This window comes from Vipera berus, assembly GCF_964194415.1.
Source record: "Vipera berus genome assembly, chromosome: 2".
In the NCBI taxonomy this organism is placed as follows: Eukaryota; Metazoa; Chordata; class Lepidosauria; order Squamata; family Viperidae; genus Vipera; species Vipera berus.
The window spans coordinates 216,955,292-216,976,019 of NC_138203.1; the positions used below are offsets into that span (position 1 = coordinate 216,955,292).

General features: G+C 37.5%; 1 protein-coding gene across 4 annotated transcripts in view; it reads right to left on the reverse strand.

Moving 5' to 3' along the window:
- The window catches only part of RNF123 (ring finger protein 123), a 118,365-nt gene extending 97,997 nt beyond the window's left edge, over window positions 1-20,368 (reverse strand). For 2 of the 4 annotated variants that reach the window (XR_014025079.1, XR_014025080.1), the window contains exons 1-10: window positions 20,119-20,368; window positions 19,130-19,211; window positions 16,034-16,142; window positions 14,290-14,374; window positions 5,704-5,783; window positions 3,718-3,815; window positions 1,514-1,568; window positions 1,065-1,150; window positions 535-621; window positions 203-270 (exon numbers count right to left, since the gene is read on the reverse strand). Coding sequence is in view for 2 of the 4 variants with exons in the window: in XM_081317386.1 (XP_081173512.1) it covers window positions 203-270; window positions 535-621; window positions 1,065-1,150; window positions 1,514-1,568; window positions 3,718-3,815; window positions 5,704-5,783; window positions 14,290-14,374; window positions 16,034-16,115 (641 nt within the window). In the remaining 2 variants the exon portion in view is untranslated. The remainder of the gene's footprint in view (window positions 1-202; window positions 271-534; window positions 622-1,064; window positions 1,151-1,513; window positions 1,569-3,717; window positions 3,816-5,703; window positions 5,784-14,289; window positions 14,375-16,033; window positions 16,143-19,129; window positions 19,212-20,118) is intronic. The other 2 variants (XM_081317386.1, XM_081317385.1) reach the window with 2 other exon arrangements.
- Between the last annotated feature and the right edge of the window lie 360 nt (window positions 20,369-20,728).

Here is a 20,728-nt window from a genome sequence, read left to right on the forward strand (position 1 = left end):
TTCTATGACAGAACTTGATTACAGCACAATACGACCTTTTACTAATTCTACTTTACAGAGAAGTATTATGGTGAAGTGGGGGGAAAAAACCTTGTTACAATATTGTTTATGATCTCAGTGTATATTTAGGACATGTGATGTTGAAATGTTGTAACACTGCTGTAACAAGTGACTCCCAGGAGATTTTGAACACAATACTTACAAACAGAAAGAAATGTTTCCCTCATCAAGGTCTATTAAACAGCTGACAATGTCTCCTGCTGCCCAAGACTGGAATAAGAAAAGGGTTTTTCTGAAAACATGTAAACAGTATTCCCTCATGGTTATTTTCAAATTTATCAAACATGCATGCCTCCTTGACTACATTATCTTTCTGCTTCATATCCCACTCCACAGCCCAATCTTCTTTCCTCTCCAATCTGAGAAATATAATAAAACTATAACCTTCTGTTCTGCAATATGGAATGAAGGCAGCTACATATTCAGACTCAACTACTACTTTCCAAGATCAATAAAATAATTAGGGACACTTACTTTCCCATAGTTAGTTGTAGTCACATTCCACTTGCGCACTCGATTCCCATCATAAGCATATGAATCTGGTGTGTCCCCAACTCCTTCCTTTGTAAGAACCAAACAAGAACAAATTTTAACCAAAGTATTTGGATTATCCCATTTTGTATTCTCATACCATACTTTTTCAATAATCTCTTATCAGTATCTCACTACAAGTGGTGAGATGTTTAAAATATGTTTTAAGCTTTAGCTTAGCATTTCCCTTTTGTTTACAAGCATATTATGTACAGAACAAGAGTAGAAAGGTTAGCTTAAGACTAGAATATTCCATCACTTGTCATGTTGCAATAATGCTTTTCTCTTTCCATAAATTATTGTCAGTGTCATATGGAAAAATATTAAGAAACACGAATTACAGACCTCAAAATAGAGTAAACACCCACACGTAGATTTTTCAATTCTACCCCAGACTTTGAAATACAACAAGTATTTGTTTAATAATATTTAGAAAGAGTGGCAATACTGTGTATGCAATGCTGTAACATTACCTCTTGATTGAACCGACAATTGAGAGTGCACCAGCCAATTTGCATGAGACCTTGGGATGAAATCAGTACCTCATAGATCCATTTACCTAAAAGGGAATGTAAGTGACATGCAGCAAAGTTCCATTTAGATTATTTAGATTGCAATTATTTGTCAAGTATCACAAACACTTAAGGAATCCTAAAGGAATTCCAAAGGATAAATCCATTCTTCTTTTTTCCAAAATCCCTTGTTTTTTATAAGCATTATTTATTAGCTGTAGAATAAAAATAATTTTGGGATAGTAATACTTCATTGTCAAAAATTTCTTGCAAAATAGCTAAGACATCTGTAACACAAAAATTCAACCCAGAGATTACTTGGAGAATAAATTCTCATTTTAATTTGTTTGCTACATCTGTCTTCCAACTTGAACCAGTATCTTTCCGAGGTTGCCCTACTTTATTCTTACCTTTATATACACAGGTAGTAGCTCTAATAGAACCAAAGTTACTATGCCCAATCACCTAATACAAGAAACAAAGAAAAGGGATTGTCACAAGGGTTTCATTGTACTTTATTTCAGGAGAAAGAACGTTAAAAAGTATTGTGTTACTTCCAAAGACCCAAATCTACTATTGAATACTCTCCCCTAGAATCAGTAGATGTGCAAGTCTGATGTAAGAGGAATGAGGATATGTACAGTATGTCCACACAATGCCTTCCTTATCTCATGTTTTTCCAAACAAATATCTAGCGATAATGTGAGAAAGCTACTCCTGCAAATGATAAAACATGTATTAGACTACAATCAAAGCATGTAAAAAGTTTAAGAATCAATGTGAACTAATAGCCTAAAACTATCAGAAAGGATGATAAAATACAAGTGCATATGGATGGTTCAGCATGTGATTATAACAACCAACAGCAAAACCAAGAGTAATAAATGACCTTTATAAAGAAAGAATGATAATGTCTTCTGTTTTCAGGGCAGCTTAGCTGACTTCCTGGATTGTAATATAAGCGATACATGACTAGCTTGATTTATAGCAGGGGTCTTCAAACTTGGCGCTTTTATGACTTGTGGACTTCAACTCCCAGAATTCCTCAGCCAGGCATGGTGGCTGAGGAATTCTGGGAGTTGAAGTCCACAAGACATAAAAGGGCCAAGTTTGAAGACCCCTGATTTATAGGCTCAGTGGAGAGGTGGATTTGTTTCTTCTTCCTCAGATAAGAAACTGAATCTAGTGAGCAATATGAGGGACAAGAAAACTCTCAAATAAAACCTCCAAGTTAAAAAAAAGGATTATCAACAACACAGAGAAACAGTAGAAACTAATTCACCAAGAGAATGGGAAAGAAGAGTTTAAATGGAGAGCAACAAAGAATATCTGCTTTTCTCCAGTAGTTGTGACCACCCAACAATCAGGCAGAGTAGGTGAGTTCCAGGTGCCTTCATTTAAATATTGTCATGTTGTGGGACTGGGGAAACATGTCTTTTCTGTCATAACCCCTGCCTATTGGAATAGCATCCCCCCCAACCCTAGGGACAAATTGCTGCCACTCTCCAAGTCTTTCTGAACTCCCTTAAGACTTAGCTTTGCTCCCAGGCCTGAGGTCATTGTGTTAGCAGAGTTCCTGTTGCATTTTTTTTACAACTATTATTATTGTTTTGTCCAGGCAATTATGTTTGTTATGCTTTTGGCTGTTTTAATTATGTACTGCAAACTGCCCAGAGTCTTTTTGAAATCTTGTGGCCTTAACAAATCTAATTAATAATAAATAAATACATTTATCCAGAGTCACTTTGCATAGCGGATTGGTAGCATATAAATTTAATAAATAAATTTATTTATTAAATTTATATGCTACCAATCCACTATCCAAGTGACTCTGGATAAATAAGCAAATCTAAATAAATAATAAAAAACACACAAGGTATATGAAGGGCAACACTTGCTAAAGAACCAGTAGCTATGATTTACCATTGTTGTATATATAATAATATGCAATCAATATATAATTAAACAGGATATACCCAATGCAAATATTTCACCACCTGAAAAAGAACTCTGTTTAACTGTCATGTCTTTGAACTTGTTAATTCATGACTTTAGGATTATCTAAATTTAAAATGAATACATTTTTTAAAATTAAAGAATTAACACATAATAGCTTAGTTTTATTACTTTAGCTATACTAAGGAAATGGAAAGGCAACATGCAAAATAATTATTTTAGTCAAGGAATAACAGGGAATACCATATAATAGAGGGCAGATATGGAACATTTTCCAGAAGAATAATCTGGAACCAATTGATTATATCCATTTATTTCAGCTGTCTTGTGCCAAATGGATTAGGCTTTTCGATCAGTGGTTGACAGCTACCTCTGCCAATTTATCTACCCAAGCCATAATCACACCACTTGATTACATCTGCAGCAGGCAAAACTTTATGAACATGAAATTTTAACACTAACAGGGGCAAAAAAAGAAACAACTCTTTATTTTAATTTAATATAGAAATCTACAGTTATAGTTTTTTTGCTACATGGGATCTCAAATTAATGACAACCCATATCAATGCTGACAAATAGTTTACCTATGAAGGGAAGGAAAGAAAGTTTTTTTCTACATCTATAGCGATTATTATCAAATTAAATATTTCACACTCACTCCAAGCAGATCGTCATCTACGAGCAGGAGCCCTTCAAAGCCACTAGTATGATCCAGCACTACAGTTGAAGGGCCGAGTCTGCCATCTACAGTTTGATCTGAAACAAAGTTTCAGGAAGTATAGTGAGAAAGACCTGGAACTCTACAAGAAATTCAATCCCAGACAATATATATGCCATTTTCTAGCAGAAATGAATTTTAGAAAGTAAGTGATATAGTTAATAAGTATATTTAATATGTATTCTAATAGAAATAACAATGAAAGTTTTGCATTACTCAAAAAAGGATGCAAAATGTTCAACATAATTTTTGCAGAGACAATGAACACTGTAACTATGATTATTCTTGTCACTTGCTGAATCTGAGAATATTTCTAAAAAGTATTTTTTTTAGTCTTTAGTTGACATTTACTAACATGTTTCAATAAAGTCCAAACGAGGGATAAGCTAAAATCAAAACTCACGGCATGCTATCAGAGTACCCAAAAAGGGTACAGGGTTTCTTACTACCATTCAGTATGGTTGCCGCTGCCTGATTGTGGTTCTCCCAAAGCTGAACTTGGTTTTCCACTCCTTATAAAATTACTTAGACAATATCTAAATATAAGACTATGTTTAATTACTGGAACCATTTAGCAAACCCAAAGAAAATTGTAAATGTTGACATTTATAAACTCATAAAAATGCTTATTTTTCATAAAAACTGTATTATGTACAGTAATGTTTATTTTTACAAATGTCTAAAAGGAAGACTTTACAGCCTATGAAAAAAGCATGCAGAACAATTTTAACATTTACAATATTACAAATATCTTTGAATCAAATACAAATCTATTAAAACAAATCTTGGGTATTTATTCAGTTCAAAGCAACAGCCCACTTCCCGTTGGACATGTGTTAAAATGATTCACAGCTGTACCTCAGATCACTGCATCAGTTCTCCAAGTTTCAGTTCAAAAATTTTATATAAATGATAAATGAATGTGTGCCAATCCCTCTATACATAAAACTAACAACTTCATTGGGTCTGGGCAAGAAAAATACCGCGTCTTTAATCACTGTATTTTATCCTACATATCAAATAAAGCAATGATAAAAGCCTTTAACCTTATGAAATAAAAACATTTTAATGGAAATAAGCAAAAAACAAAACAAAACAATAATCCCCCAGATATAAATTAAACCATGTTCTTCTGATGAATGATTTACTTTTGCATAATTCCTGAAATCTGTGTTTCATTAGACAGTCACTCTTACTCACCAATGTTTTCTTCCTTGAAATCAAACTCTTAAGCTGCTCTTAAAATGCTATACCTTGCAAAACTAAGGACGGGGTAAATTCTTCCCCAGTCCGGCCATAGAAGATAACAGTTATAAGCCATCTTCTCTCTCTCTTTCTCTCTTGCAGCCTTTTTGCAATCCATGACAATATCTGTAGCTCAGGGTTGAACTATGGATTTCTCAGTGCTTTCTGAGCTTGACTGTTTGCTTTCAGATGTTTTATTACTAACTAGGCAACATAAATGGGGCCTTGATGAAGTTACCTAGTTGGGCGATGAAATGCCTGCAAGCGAACAGCCAAGCTCAGGTAGCACCAAGAATTCTATTGGTATCTGATGCATGTAAACTGTTTCAAGGTCCTTCTTATGACAGCTTTATAGCTTCTTATTCCCTGCTGAGTGAGGATCAAGTTAGATGGTCAACTTTGCACAGAAGCTGCCTGCCTTCCACACACAATTACTTTTCCTCTGAAAGGAAAAGATAGCATGTTGGGGGGAAAAAAACTCGAGTTTACCACAGATTTCTGAAACTTTCCTGCTATTTTGTATTAAGCATATTTTGTACTAACTAGTGAGACCTCCAGCTAATTCTTGTGACCCACATTTTGAGAAATGCTGCCATACAGAAGGAAAAAAAAAGATAAGGTTCAATTTTCGTAAGATGCTTTTCTATGTTACCTTAACATAGTAACCAAACAGATACCTACCTTGACAATCTTCCGAGCTGGCATTTTCTGCTAATAATTGTTCTATATGTTCTTGTAGATTTTGAAATGATAGATGCTTCCTAGGAATAAAAAGAACTGCTTTTAAGGGTTCTGTATGACTTTCTATGAGAGCCAGTTTGGTGTAGTGGTTAAGGCATCAAGCTAGAAACCAGGAGACTGTGAGTTCTAGTCAGCCTCAGGCATGAAAGCCAGTCATTTTCTCTTAGCTCTAGAAAGGAGGAAATGGCAAATTACTTCTGAAAAACCTTGGCAACAAAACCACAGGGACACCTGAACAGAAGAAAAAAAATGACTTTCTGTGAAGTGTTTTGTATAAATTATAGATTTCCTAAATTATTTCAACATTATCCTTGGCTAAATAGAAATTTAATAAAGCTGACTTCCTGTTCTTGTTTTCCAGTGAGCAGTCTGAAGATTCAGAATGCCGAACTCTTCGGCTGGAATTTCTTTTTGTTGGGGACCCTAAGGGGCCGGAACCCACCCTGAAGGGGTGGAATTAAGGAAGGAAATCCCAGGGACTTAGGAGAGACGGCGGTCTCTCTGGATGGTCCAGGAGAAGCCTCCCAGAAACCAACGGAACAAAAGGCTGACTAACTGCATGTTCAGCTATAGTTGGAGACAACAGAAGTCATAAACTTTTAAATTAAGCAGATTTAAAACAGCATGCTTGAATCTGGGTAAGAATATTGATTTTCTCTATCCTACTTATTTTCCTGAAGAAGAAAGTCCCCAAAATAAGAGATCTCTGAAGAAGGAAAGGGGGAGGGGGATTCTGCTCCCTCCTTTTGGTTATCGTAAGCGGTGAAACTTACCGTACCCTTTAGAGAGAGAAAAGACTTTAAAGACCTGAAAAATGAGCAAACGCTGACACCTGCTGGTGGGTGAGGATTTTTTTTCTCTGACCCTCAAAGTTTTTTAAAAATGCAGCTGTGTAAACAAAGTGAGAGTAACAAAGCTGAAGCAATGAATACTTTACAAAAGGAAACATATAAGCGGCAACAATTTCAAAGGACAATGACTTTAAACTACAAGGAAATCCAGAATAACCTTGAGAGCATGAATCAACTTATTTCCAACTTAATTTCACTCCAAGAAATTTCCCAGGAAAATACAGTAGAGGTGATTGAACAAAATTCTGAGGATAGAGACTTAAAGATGGAACCGTATAAAATGAACACTTCACAAAAGGAAACATATGAAAAGCAGCAACAATTTCAAAGGACAATGACTTTAAACTACAAGGAAATGCAGAATAATCTTGACAGTATGAATCAACTTAATTTCACTCCAAGAAATTTCCCAGGAAAATACAGTAGAGATGGCTGAACATAATTCTGAGGATAGAGACTTGAAGATGGAACCATATAAAATAAAAAATCATGATTTAATTCAAATGGGAAATATTTCAACACGTCCAAGCAACTTTGAAGATAAGGAAAAGAATGAGAAAAAATCCCTTACAGGGAAACAAATGATGCAGCAAAACATACTGATTAAGAAAGGCAAAGGCCAGAGAAAAAAGACTAAAATAGAAATCCAGAAAATAGATGATGGAACTTATCAGAAAGAATACTTAAAAAAGAAACATTTATTTGAATATGGCTAAAGAAATGGAAAAACTTTGAAATATATTACTCTTAGAGAGATGATTTTTTTCTTTTTTTTCTTAACTAATATGTTTTTTCTTTCTTTCTGTTAAAAACAAGTTGAAATGATTTAAACAAAAGCAAATGTTTTAGTTATTTAAATGTGATGATAAGAAAAGCATAAAAATGTGTTTTGAATGAGAGTTAAAGGATTAGATGATTAGAACTATTGACTGGAATGCTTAAAGCTTAAATAGATTAAATACATTCTTAGCTATGAGGGAATAAATATATATTAAATTAGGAGGGATACATATTTTAAGTTGTATGTTATTTTTTGTATTTCAGTCCTCTTGTCTCTTTTTCTTGTTTCCTTTTTCTTTCTTCTTCTTTGTTTTCTTCTTCTTTTTTGTCTCTCTCCTCTCCTCTTTTCTTTTCTTTTCTCTTTCTACTTTTTTACTTATTAAGAAATATAAAATTATGAGAGGGCTTATATGGAAAAAACAGAATTAAATCCACCAATGTAAATATAGTTAATTGTTGAAAAAATTGTCATTAGTATTTAGAATTTGGGGGGAGAAATAAGCTGAAATAAACACGGTAACAGGATTTACGATAAGGCAATTAAAATGACAAATAGGATTATTGAAATTATATACTTAATTGTTGTTAATTAAAAATGAGAAATGTTTTAATCTAATGTTTTGCAAAGAAAGATACTTTGGGGAAAGGGGAAATCAAATGAAATTAACATATGGAAGATAGATCATAGAAATTAATTGTTAAATGTTACCCAGACAACATACTGGATGATTTATGTTATGTTAAAAAATTCTAATAAAATATATATACAAAAAAAGAAATTTAATAAAGCTGCAGTCATGTGAAAAAGTAAGAACATCCTGTATAATAGTTTTTTTCTTTTTTAACATATGTGGGCATATCAATATTTTATCTTCAAACAGTATATAAAGAAAAATGTGATATAAATAAAAATATAAAAAAATGTCTTTGCAAATCATTTATTCAACAAAAAAATTAAATGAGACGTGCCATTTCCTTCAATGCATAAAGTAAGGGCATTCTTTGCTCCAAAGCCTGCTACTACTAGCTTTGGTAGAAACAACCTGACACTGATTGGGAAGGATTTTTCTGCAACCCCTCCATGCATATTTTTTTCTAGCTGTGTTTTAGGGGATTTTTGCATGTACAGCCCATTTCAAATCATTACATAGCATCTGGATAGGATTTTAATTCAGGCTTTCACTTGGCAATTCCAGAACCTTTAATTTCCTTGGTAGGTTTTTCTGTAATATTGAAAGGTCCACTTTCAGTTCACCTTCAATCCTCTAACAAATGATCTCATATTATCCTAAATACCTTCTTGCACAATGAAGAATTTATTATGATGGTAAGCTGTCCAGGTCTTCTAGTGAAATCCTATTGGCCAAATGCTATTATTCAGACATCTGAATAATGGACTCCCTCAGGGCTGTGTATTGGCCCCATCCTTATTCAACTTATATATTTCCGATATACCACCCACGCTATCAACAAAGTTCTCTTACGCTCATGACTTGGCATTAGCATATAGCCACAAGGACATCGAAGTTACAGAAGGTGTACTTACAGCCGACCTTACAACTCTGAGCACATACTTCCACCAATGGAGGTTAATCCCAAGCGTAAATAAGACAGTCACATCATGTTTCCATCTTAATAATAAACTGGCAAAAAGAGAACTCAATGTATACCTAAATAACAAATTGCTCCCATATGAGGCAACTCCAAAATATCTGGGGGTCACCTTAGACAGGACCCTGTCTTTTAAAAAACATTCAGAATATGGCTGCCAAGGTTAACAGCAGAAACAACATTCTGCAAAAACTATGCGGAACAACTTGGGGAACTTCAGCTCCAACTCTTCGATGCGCAGCCCTTGGGCTTTGCTACTCTGTAGCGGAATACTGCACACCTGTATGGATAAACAGCTCACATACAAGACTTGTTGATGTTCAACTCAACCATACGATGAGATTAATTACTGGGTGCATAAAATCTACACCTATTCACTGGCTACCAGTTCTTAGCCACATACTTCCCCCGCACTTACGATGACAAGAAGCTCTCATTCGAGAGTATAGTAAGATCCTGCTAAACTCCTCTCTACCCATTCATGCCTATACCTCTGATCTCTTAAGATGTCGATTAAAGTCAAGAAATCCACCACTCCTCACAGTGCTTAAGCTGCTGGCTGAACATCAGAGCACTATACAAAAGTGGATGGAAGCATGGAGTAGCTATACCTCCCAAGATATTTCTGAGCATATTAACCCTAATAGTATACCTCCAGGATTTAATCTACCCCGACACATATGGGTGACATACAATAGAATTAGAACGACTCATGGGGTGTGTGCTGATTCTCTGTATAAATGGGGAAAGACACCTTCAGCACAATGTGATTGCGGGGCTCCCCGACAGACTATCCAACATATAGTGAGGGAATGCACTAATAGAAGATACCCAGGAGATTTTAAGGACTTCCTCTGTGTAACAACGGCAGCTACTGACTGGATCTCCAAACTCGACATTAAACTCTGAAATTATTTCTGTTTTCCTCTTAGGTTTTATAATTGCTTCTTTTTTAAAAAAAATTGTTTTAACTGTTCTAACTTGGAAATATGAAGTGCGTTTAATTCTGTGTGTGACCAGCCATACGCTAAATAAATAAATAAATAAATATTGGTACTTTGACCAAATAACTTTAACTTTGCCTCTACGGTCCAGAATACATTGTCCCAGAAGTCCTGGTCTTCGCCTAGGTGCTTATAAGCAAATTTTAGCCTTGCCCTGAAGTTCTTTCTGGATAGCAAGGTTTTCTCCTGGCACACATTTCCATATAGATCTAATCTGTGCAGCTTCTTTCTAATGGTAGACTCATGCACTTTGGTATCAATAACGGGGAGAGCTAATTGGCGCGCCAGTTGCGGCCCTATCTAGACCGGGATGCCTTGCGCACAGTCACTCATGCGCTCGTGACCTCTCGTCTAGACTACTGTAGTGCTCTCTACATGGGGCTGCCCTTGAGGTCCACCCGGAGACTCCAACTGGTGCAGAATGCAGCCGCGCGAGTTGTCTTGGGAGTTTCCCGATACTCCCATGTTACACCTTTGCTCCGCGAGCTGCATTGGCTACCGGTTGCTCTCCGGGTGAGGTTCAAGGTGTTAGTTATGACTTACAAAGCCCTTCATGGCATGGGTCCGGATTACCTACGGCAACACCTGCGGCCAGCGTCAACTTCCCTCCGTCCAGTGCGCTCCCACAGAGAGGGCCTCCTCAGGGTGCCGCCAATCAAAGAATGCCGATTGGTGACCCCCAGGGGGAGAGCGTTCTCTGTGGGCGCGCCAGACCTTTGGAACCGCTTACCGGTTGAGCTCCGGACGGCCCCCGACCTTCGCTCCTTCCGGCGCGATCTCAAAACATTCTTTTTCGAACAAGCTGGCCTGGTCTGATGGGATGGGGTTGGGTTTTTAAAACTAGTTTTAACTTTAATATGTATTGATTTTATGGGCATGATGTTTAATGGTTTTTTAATTTTTGTATTTGATTTTTATTGTGTATTGCCCTGTTCACCGCCCTGAGTCCTTCGGGAGAAGGGCGGTATAGAAATCAAATTATTAAATTAAATTAAATTAAATTAATTGTAGACCAAATAATGACATTTTGCATTCTAAGAGGCTTCTTTCAGTATTGTGTGTTCTGCTCTCACACTGAACTTCCTGGGACAGCCTGGCCTAGACCAGTTGGCAGGTGTTGCAAATCTTCCCCAATTTTAGATGGTCTTCCAGACAATGGGATGACTGACAGCCAGTTATTTGGTGATCTTTTAAATCCCTTTCCAAAGTCATAGACATCTATATCTTCCTTGAGGCCTCAAAAAGCTTTCAATCTCTGTAGAGATGATACCAACATTTCAACCAATCAAACTATATGTCTGAGCTTTCAATAAGACAAGTTTCTCCCAGATCCTCTCTAATGACGTTCTAATTTATACTTGATTCTAAGTTTAGGTATTTGAGGTAGTGATAAATGTAAGGGTGTACTTACTTTTTTCTACATGCCAAATTTCCATGTAGGTTTATTTAAATTACACAATTGTCCAGAAAATGTAAACGGTGCATAATATTTGTTACATTATACAAATAACTCTTATGTTGAAATATGTTGAACTTTTTCACGTTTCTATTTACATACAAGAAAACTCTTCTTCAAAGGGATTAAAAACTAAACAGTTCCTGTAAAAAAAAGCACGCTAACAGACCCTATGCTATTATTTTGACATTGCATAATGGAACAGCAAACGCTGCATCATTCACTGATAGAAAGCATGTTCCAAAAGAAAGGAATCACCTACCTGCATCTGAAATATTTTTTTCCCCTAAAATGAGCAAAACAGTGATTTGGCAACCCTTTTCTTCAATTCTGAATTTTGTGCCGCGTAACAGAGTGAGCGCCTGTTACTCGTCCCAGCTTCTGCCAACCTAGCAATTCGAAAGCACGTAAAAATGCAAGTAGAAAAATAGGGACTACTACAGTGGGAAGGTAACAGCGTTCCGTGCGCCTTTGGCGTCTAGTCATGCCGACCACATGACCACAGAGACATCCTCGGACAAGCGCTGGCTCTTCGGCTTTGAAACAGAGATGAGCACCGGCTCCTAGAGTTGGAAACGACTAGCACGCACGTGCGGGGGAACCTTTACCTTTTTTATACATATTCAATAAACTATAGCAAGATGATTTCCAACTTCCCACTGAATTGACATAATAAGTGAAGCTCATTTAACTTGTGATGTAGCACAGAGGTCCCCAACCTTTTGGGCACCAGGAACCGGTTCTGTAGAGAGAGGTTTTTCTGTGGACGGGGGGAGGGGCATGGTTTTGTGTGCTGCTTGCATCTCGTGGATGGGGCTTTGCTTGTTTGTGTGGCCTGGTTGCTGGCATGCTGCAGCCCAGTATTGGTTCACAGACTGGGGGTTGGGGACCCCTGATCTAGCAAACTAAATGGAATCCATGAGTTATGTAATGTGCCACATGTCTCTAATATAGTTTTACACTGGGGAGCAAACATGTTTGCCTAAATGTTTGCAGAGTGATAGCAACTGACAGGTTCACATCACAGGGAGGTGAGGAAATAAGGGACCGTAAGGGGAAATAAGGGATCATTTTTTTTTAAAAAAATAAGCCAATTTAATAATAATTAGAAGTTTTATACAGCTTCTGTTTCAAAATAGTGGGAAATGTGCTAACAACAAACACCTTTGTTTCTACCCAAATGATCTCTATGAACTTAAACTAATGAAAGAAATCTGACATAGAATTTTTTCTAACTCAAAATAAAAAAATATTGAAATGGAATACTTAAAGAATAAACAGTCTGGGAAAGCTGCAGCAATGCAACAAGAAACCATTCCAGTCCTCTTCCTGATAACCTCCCATAATTAAATGTAAAACAGGATGAAAGTTATTTTTAACAACACTAGCAACTCAGTTGTGAGTTCAGTTGCTAAGTATAATTTGACCCTAACAGATCTTTAAATAAAAACATACAACATGCATTTGTCCTAAGAAATATTCACATGAAACTCTAGCAGCATAAGTACTATGCTAAACTTGCATGTACTATCTAGGGACAAAAAATAAAAGAAATTATCATGTAATTATATTCAAATTTAACATATAAATTATGAAATGAAACAGCTTTTCTTAAGGCCTTATGAACATCTTATTGTCCTCATGAGAAATCTATATACAGGTCAAAAAGCCATAGTACAGACAGAACATATTGAAACAGGCTGGCCCCATGTTAGTAAAGAAATGAAACAAGGCCATATGGTGAAGATGTATGAAGAGGAAGATGATTATGATAATTTTAAAATTGGAGGTTGAAACAATAACAACATACACTATGCTGACACCACTATCTGAAAACTGAAAATGCAAAGGATCTGTAAACTTTAGTAATAAAGGGGGCTGAGTGAAAAAAATGGAATCAAAATTAAACATAAAGACCACCAAACTAATGACAACAGATACAACAACCAAACTTAGAACTCACAATGCTCATAATGAAATGGAATAATGTTTCTAGGATCAACCATCAACAGTAGAGAACAAGCAGTCAAGAACTACTGTATGCAGCAGGGCAGCAGCACTTGGTAGAGCAGCCATGAAAACCTTGAAAAATGTATTCAGATCCTGTGATCTGTCTATGCTCACAACACCTGTAACCCTGTAATAATTCAAAGAGAGATGCTAATGAAGCAAAATAGGAAAAGTATTGATATCTTTGAACTTTGGTGTTGGAGAAAGCCCCTGAGAATACAGAGGACAGCCAAAAAAACAAGCCAATGGCTTATCAAAGAAATCAATCCAGAGTTCTTACTAAAGACACAAATGGCTCAAATTATTCTATTTTGGACACATTATGAAGATTCAGCTCTCTGGAGAAGACCCTAATGCTAGCGATGAATTCACATTGGAAGACCTGAAACTGATTAATTTCACATCTTTATATGAAATTTAGTGGACATTGGTTTTCAGATTACAAATATTACAAGTCTCAAGAACTATAAACATCTGCAGTTACTATTTAACATTTATAATTTTCTGAGTGTTGCATAGATATTAAAAGATACACAATTTAAGGCATTATTGGCAATTTGTAAATAACATACAACCAAATTTACAGGGTACGATAAAAACTAATAGGATTTCATTGCCTCTCACACACCTTTTCAAAATGAGGAAAAGTCCTGCACAAATATTATAACAAAAATTCTTCTTTATAATATATAAAACAGATGGTAGATCTAATTTATATAATGTCAGCACTGAACTTTACCTGCTAAAGGTTTACTCATCAGCCACATCCAAATAGTATGATTTGCTTGATATTTAATAAATTAAGAACAAGTACCTGCATGCAGCTGAAGGTTGAATTCCATCAGCACTGGGAAAAATACGATGAAGATAATCATTCAGGAGCTTGCTGTTCACTATTCCTACAACAAGTAGCAAAAGCCAAGTCAGGTAATCAAGATACTCGTGTTACCTTCAGAGTGTCACAAACACATTCTGGTTGAATTTATTTCTTCTTTAAAATTTAAAACCGAATATGATATTCCTGCATGATTTCCCATTTCAAACAAACCAGGTTACAGTAGAATGACTTGCCTAACTCAGTCTGTTTCATCAAGTAATCTCACATCCATTCAATAAGTCTTGTTCATAAAAATCTAAAAATATTTCTAAGTAAAGGCTCACTGAATTAAAACTACCGGCTCTTCTGTATTTGTATGAACGAAGAATTAAGAAACATTTTTTTTCCTCCAGACTGAAGACAGCTTCTATCAATGCTCTTTGACAAGGAATTTATTGATTAATTTTTCACATTTTTGAACTGCCCATCACCCTCGGTAACATCTTATTGTATTCCTAGGTGGTGTACAATAAAATGTTAAAATATAAAAACAGCACATAAAAAGTAAAAATGTAGAAAATTTACAATTAAAAGGAGGCAAGGATTAAATCTGTTACAAATCAATCAAGAAGGCAAAGGGAGGGCTCTCAGAGCACCAACCACCTCCATGGCTGCATGCTCCTTTGAGCTCCCCACAAGAGGCCGCAGAGTCATATTTTAACTCCTTTGCAGAAGGACGGGAGATGGGGGGTCTGTCTCATCTCTGTGGGGGGGGGGAGGATATTCCACAGGGCAGGGGCAAAGGCAGAGAAGGTTCTCTTCCTAGACTCCACCAGTTGGAATTCTTTAACTGATGGGGTCTGCAACATACCTTCCCTACCTGATCGGGTGGGACAGGCTGATATAATGGGACAAAAACAGTTCTGTAGGTAGCCTGGCCACATGCCATATTGGGCTTTCTAGGTCACAACCAAGTAATGTATCATTATATTTAATATCCAGTGAATGAGGTTGTATTCACACAATTTAGAAAGTAAGCTTAACCTATATGATACAATATACTTTCTGAAACTTCCTCTTCTTAATGATTAGTTAAAAAAAAGGTCTGTCTTTTTTGTATCTGATTTACTTTTTCTGTTAGCTGGGGCTTTTTTTCTACTAAAGATTTATGATTTTAGCTGACCTTCCAAACAGATGTCAAATTAAAAAATATACTTGCAGGATACTTGCAGGACCATCTGCTGCCGGGAACGAATTCCCATCGCCCAGTACGCTCACACAGAGAAGGCCTCCTCAGGGTACCGTCGGCTAGACAATGTCAGCTTGTGACCCCCAGGGGGAGAGCCTTCTCTGTGGGAGCGCCAGCCCTGTGGAACCAGCTCCCCCCTGAGCTTCGGATGGCCCAAGATCTCCGGTCCTTTCGCCAGGGCCTCAAAACACTCCTTTTCCACCTGGCTGACCTGGACTGACAGAGATTTCAATTATGTTTACAATTTTAACTCTAATCTTTAATTTATTTCAATTTTAAATTTTAATTTACTGTACAAAGACCTTTAATTTTTGTTGTTGTTAGCCGCCCTGAGTCCCTCGGGAGATAGGGCGGGATATAAGTCCCCTTAATAAATAAAATAAATAAAATAAATATATATCTTTGTATTTGACCTTTATATAATTGACTTAGGACCAAGAAAAACCTACAAGGTAAGTAGCTTCTCCCCAGAATCCACAATATTGCTCCTACCTGCAATTTTGGACTTTTCAGACTCAGTGCTTAATCTGTAATTCTTCCGAGGAAATGCTGTGCCAGAACTTCTTGATGTCATAGTTCAGGACAGTATTAATGTCACTAACTTCAAAGAGGTAACATGAAATAAATTAGAAATTATAACAGTTGTAGAAAAATTGCTATAAAAGATTTTAATGCTCTTAAATAAAACTACTGAGAATAATATAAAGAAACACCTATTTTTTGCATTTCATTTTTCAGTGTCATTTTCACTTTCTGGCATGCCTGTTTCTAAGAATTTGCTATAAAAATGTAAAAATAAATAAATAATGTTCCACTTCATATTTTTCAAACAGTTTTATAGCATCTAGACTTAAATAGAATTGATGTTAAATAAGAATTAGTAGCTAAGATGGAAAAATAAACTCATAACTTTTAAGTTATTTCATTTAGCATTAACTAGAACAGATCAGTAAAAATTAAAAATTTGCAAGCAGGACTAGTAAAATGGCAAAAATTAAATTTTAAATGTACAGTAGCAAATACTGTACAAGAAAACTGTACCAAATACTGTACAAGAAAAGTAAACCTATTAAAATGATGAGAATGAAGAACAGGAAAAAACCCTATTCCAGAAAAAAAACCTGAGAAGAATGTACAAAGTATATACACATATTTATGTAAGTACAAAAAGTTGATAGGTTGATAGTCATGAAGAGAAAAATGTGACATGTTTTTTATGGGGACTTGCTTTACTAGATATTCATTCTTCTTCATTATTCAAAGTAATGTTTTTTAATAGAACATATAAGCAATAGATTATCCTCAAAGATGTATTTGTTATATATCTAGATCCATTCTCAGTACAGACATATAACACCATAGCTAAATATAGCTTCAAGAATATTTGTCTCACAAATGTGAAGTCCCCATACAACATCTTAACAACATTATCTCATAATATGAAGCAAGGATATTTCAAGTTCCAAATACATCTTATTTTGACCGTCATAATCTTTATTTAAACTTATACAACAGCAAAAGTAACTAACTTTTATCCTCATCTAGTAAGAGACACAAGCATATCAAGTAAGTAATTCAATATTGCCTTCACAACACAGCACAAAAAGTAACTTTGGCAACATTATAACAGTTAATATATATCCATATGCTGACTGAAGCATAATGTAAAAAAAAAACCTGAGCTAAGATTGCAGTGCTGCTTTGAACTACACTACAAGGCAGAAGGTTATTATTATGAACCATATTTTTACCCCCACAGTATATTCACAAATACTAAACATTATTACTAAACTTGTCCACACATCTCTGCTGGTGGGAATGTGAGCTTTTGACTCAGTTTTGACTGCCCAAAGAATCCTTGATTTTATTTTATTTTTGACAAAGTTTCTTGGAAGTGGTTTGCCCTTAGCTCCCTCCTAGGGCTAAGAGAGAGGGACGTGGTGGCTCAGTGGGTTAGGACGCTGAGCTTGTCGATCAGAAGGTCGGCAGTTTGGCGGGTCGAATCCCGAGTGCCGCGTAACAGAGTGAGCACCTGTTACTCGTCCCAGCTTCTGCCAACCTAGCAGTTCGAAAGCACGTAAAAATGCAAGTAGAAAAATAGGGACCACTACGGTGGGAAGGTAACAGCGTTCCGTGCGCCTTTGGCGTCTAGTCATGCCGGCCACATGACCACGGAGATGTCCTCGGACAAGCGCTGGCTCTTCGGCTTTGAAACGGAGATGAGCACCGGCCCCTAGAGTCGGAAACGACTAGCACACATGTGCGGGGGAACCTTTACCTTTACCTTAGGGCTAAGAGAGAAAGGGAAAGAGCCGCTCAAGGTCATGCAGCTGGCTTTGTACTTAAGGCAGGACCAGAACTCACAATTTTTTGCCAATTTCTTGCCTGATGCCTTAATTACTACATTATGAGACCTTAAAAGTTTCTGTAAATCCTTCCTGCTTGGTCACTCAAAACAGCCTCTCCTCAAATCAGCACCTTTGTAAGAAAATATTTTCCAGTCCGAGTTAACAGGTTTTCTAATAATCTCTATATTGTGAACTTTGATAGTAAATGCATATCTAGAAACAACTCTAATATCAGAGAATGCTAAAAAAGAGAGACCAAGAAACAGACAGCAAGACACAAAATGCAGCTGCAAAAGCAGAGATAGTTCTAATTAATTAGGTTTTCTATAACACTATTTTATGCAGGTTTATTGCAGGAAGGAAGGCCTATTCCTAAGAAGGAAGCCCAAATTCTGGTCACTTATCTTAGAGAAAGATACTAGATCGCTCAGAAAAAGGGCAAATAAGTCAGTTGAAATTATCAAATACTGTAGTATTTGGCATTTTTAAAATTATTAAAACAAGCCAGATGTTCATGAGATTATGCAGTTTTCCCTATAGCAGAATCCATGGTTTACTGTATCCATGATGTGGTAGAATCCATTTTCCTACAGTAAAAGTTTTGATCATTAAATAAAAAAGATTGATATGGATTCTGGACACATTAAAAGTATTTTACACAATACATTTCAAGTAGGGTTAACAATTAGATTCATAAGATGAAACAATGGTCAACTTACGATCACTATGAAAGATCTTAATGAAATTCATGGAGAAAAAGGCTATCAATAGCTGCTTATTATATAATTACAGCTGAGAAACCTACTGTGAATATTCATTAGTGGGGGACAACTGCAAGAGAATTCTACTCTCTATCATGATGGGCTTTGCACTGGCATTTAGTTGACCACAGCATGAAATAATACACTGTACAAAATGGGTTAGGTGTCTATTCAAGATATTCTGACTGTTAAGTTCAGCTAGACTTACTTCTGTCTATCAGCAGTTATAGGAATAGCAACTCAAAGTAAATAATGTGAATAAATTAATTTGTACAAAATTTAATCCCAATCTTAATTTCTGGTTTAACTATGGCAGACATTTGCTACTAAAATAAATGTAAACAAGGGGAAAGATATCATGCATAAATCAGTTTCGTCTTAACAGCTGAAAATCCACGGGAGAATTATATTTAGGCTTTGGCACATGGAAATGGAAGCCAAAATCACAACTGTAGTTTTGAAATATTACTACAACCAACCTGCATAGTATTGCAATAATTTTGGTCTTCAAATGACGTGGAAGGTTGCAGGTGTAGAATTGTGTTTATTTGGGGATTTCCACTGGTAACAAGAAAAAAATTCAGCTATCAGCCTTGCATTGAAACACCAGCCACAGCCCCATGCATGAATGACCTTTTGCCTGATTTCACAGTTGCCCCTTCTACTGCTGGGAGGTTTGTTCTCCTCCAAACTCCTCCAGCTTAGTGATCAGTCTCATCCATACCTATTTATTGGTAAGGAACTCCCCCTGAAATAGACGGTGCTTACTCCAGATCAAGCCTTAATCAATTTAGGATTAAGGTGCAATGTCTGAGCAAATGACTTCCCACTAAATTAATTCTACCGGCATTAATACCTACGAAGTTAATACGCTTCAAAATCCCACTGAAAAAAAGCCTTTCCCCGGGAAGGGCGGTCCACAGACACTTATTTTTTTTTTGTTCTTTCCATACTACTCTGGGAAGGTGACACAAATGAAGCACGTTTTTCACAGGAGTCTCGGTCTCCCAGGTGGCCGCTAGCACGTCAGGAATTGAAGGAAGGAAAGGCGCAAAGGGAACCAATCCCTAGGCTGGAGATTGTGGGACGGGGAAGACCCCAGGAGAAGGAGGGTGAGAGGAACCAGCCTTCGCCTGCAACTCTTCCCCCCCGAAAAAGGCCTCCCTCGGGCAGGCTCACGCCAAGGGCAGGACCGGTGCAGCAGGCAGTCTCGCCTTGGACTGCCCACCGGGAGCCTCCCTGCCGCGCGGGTGGCTTTCCACCAAGCGCCCCACCGCCCTCCCCGCGCGTGGCTGACAAGCCGGCTTCGGTTCTCCGGCTTGCCTTTAAAGGCGCAGCGCTCTCTGCCTCCCCAGCTGACCCGCCAGCCGGGCCTAGTCGCAGCCCGCCAGCCGCGTCTTGACGGCAGCCGCCTCCCTGGCAGTGGCTCCCCCCGCACCCAGAGCTCACTACCGCGGCTACTACTCACCGCCGCCTCCACCACACGCCTGCCTGCCTCCCTCGCCCAGCCCCGCCGGCCGCGGTTCCTCACAACATCCGCCCTGCTACGGAGCGCCAGCTGGGACACACCGAGCGGCGGCACAACCGCAGTGGCGGGGCGGGTGGAACCCTCGTTCTACTGGCAGCGCCGCCCTCGAGAACCAGGCTGATCTCCCGCGAGCAAGTCGCAGCCCCCTACTACGCCCGTCCTTTGCTTCCTCGGGAGAACCCCAGGCTTCTCTGCAGCTCAGTAGCAGGCGATGCTCTCGCTTCCCCAAAGGCTTGGCTTTCGGCTCTCATTCGAGACGCCTTACCTGTGCACGTAAAAAAGGATAATATCGCCTAAGGTCTGGAATAACCCGGGCGATAACCGGACAGCGGCGCAATGTCACAATTTGCCATCAGAGTTTTGCCATCAGGGTAAGAAGAGTGCCCCCCCTCCAAATATATTCTAACCTTCCAGAGTCCAAACATCAATAATCACTTGATGATTTTTTGCCACTTAAAGAAGAAAAACAAATCTCACTGGCTGGTTCACAAATTATAATTCATGAGTGAACCAAGTGAAACTGAGCTGGTTATTCTAATCGGAATCATCG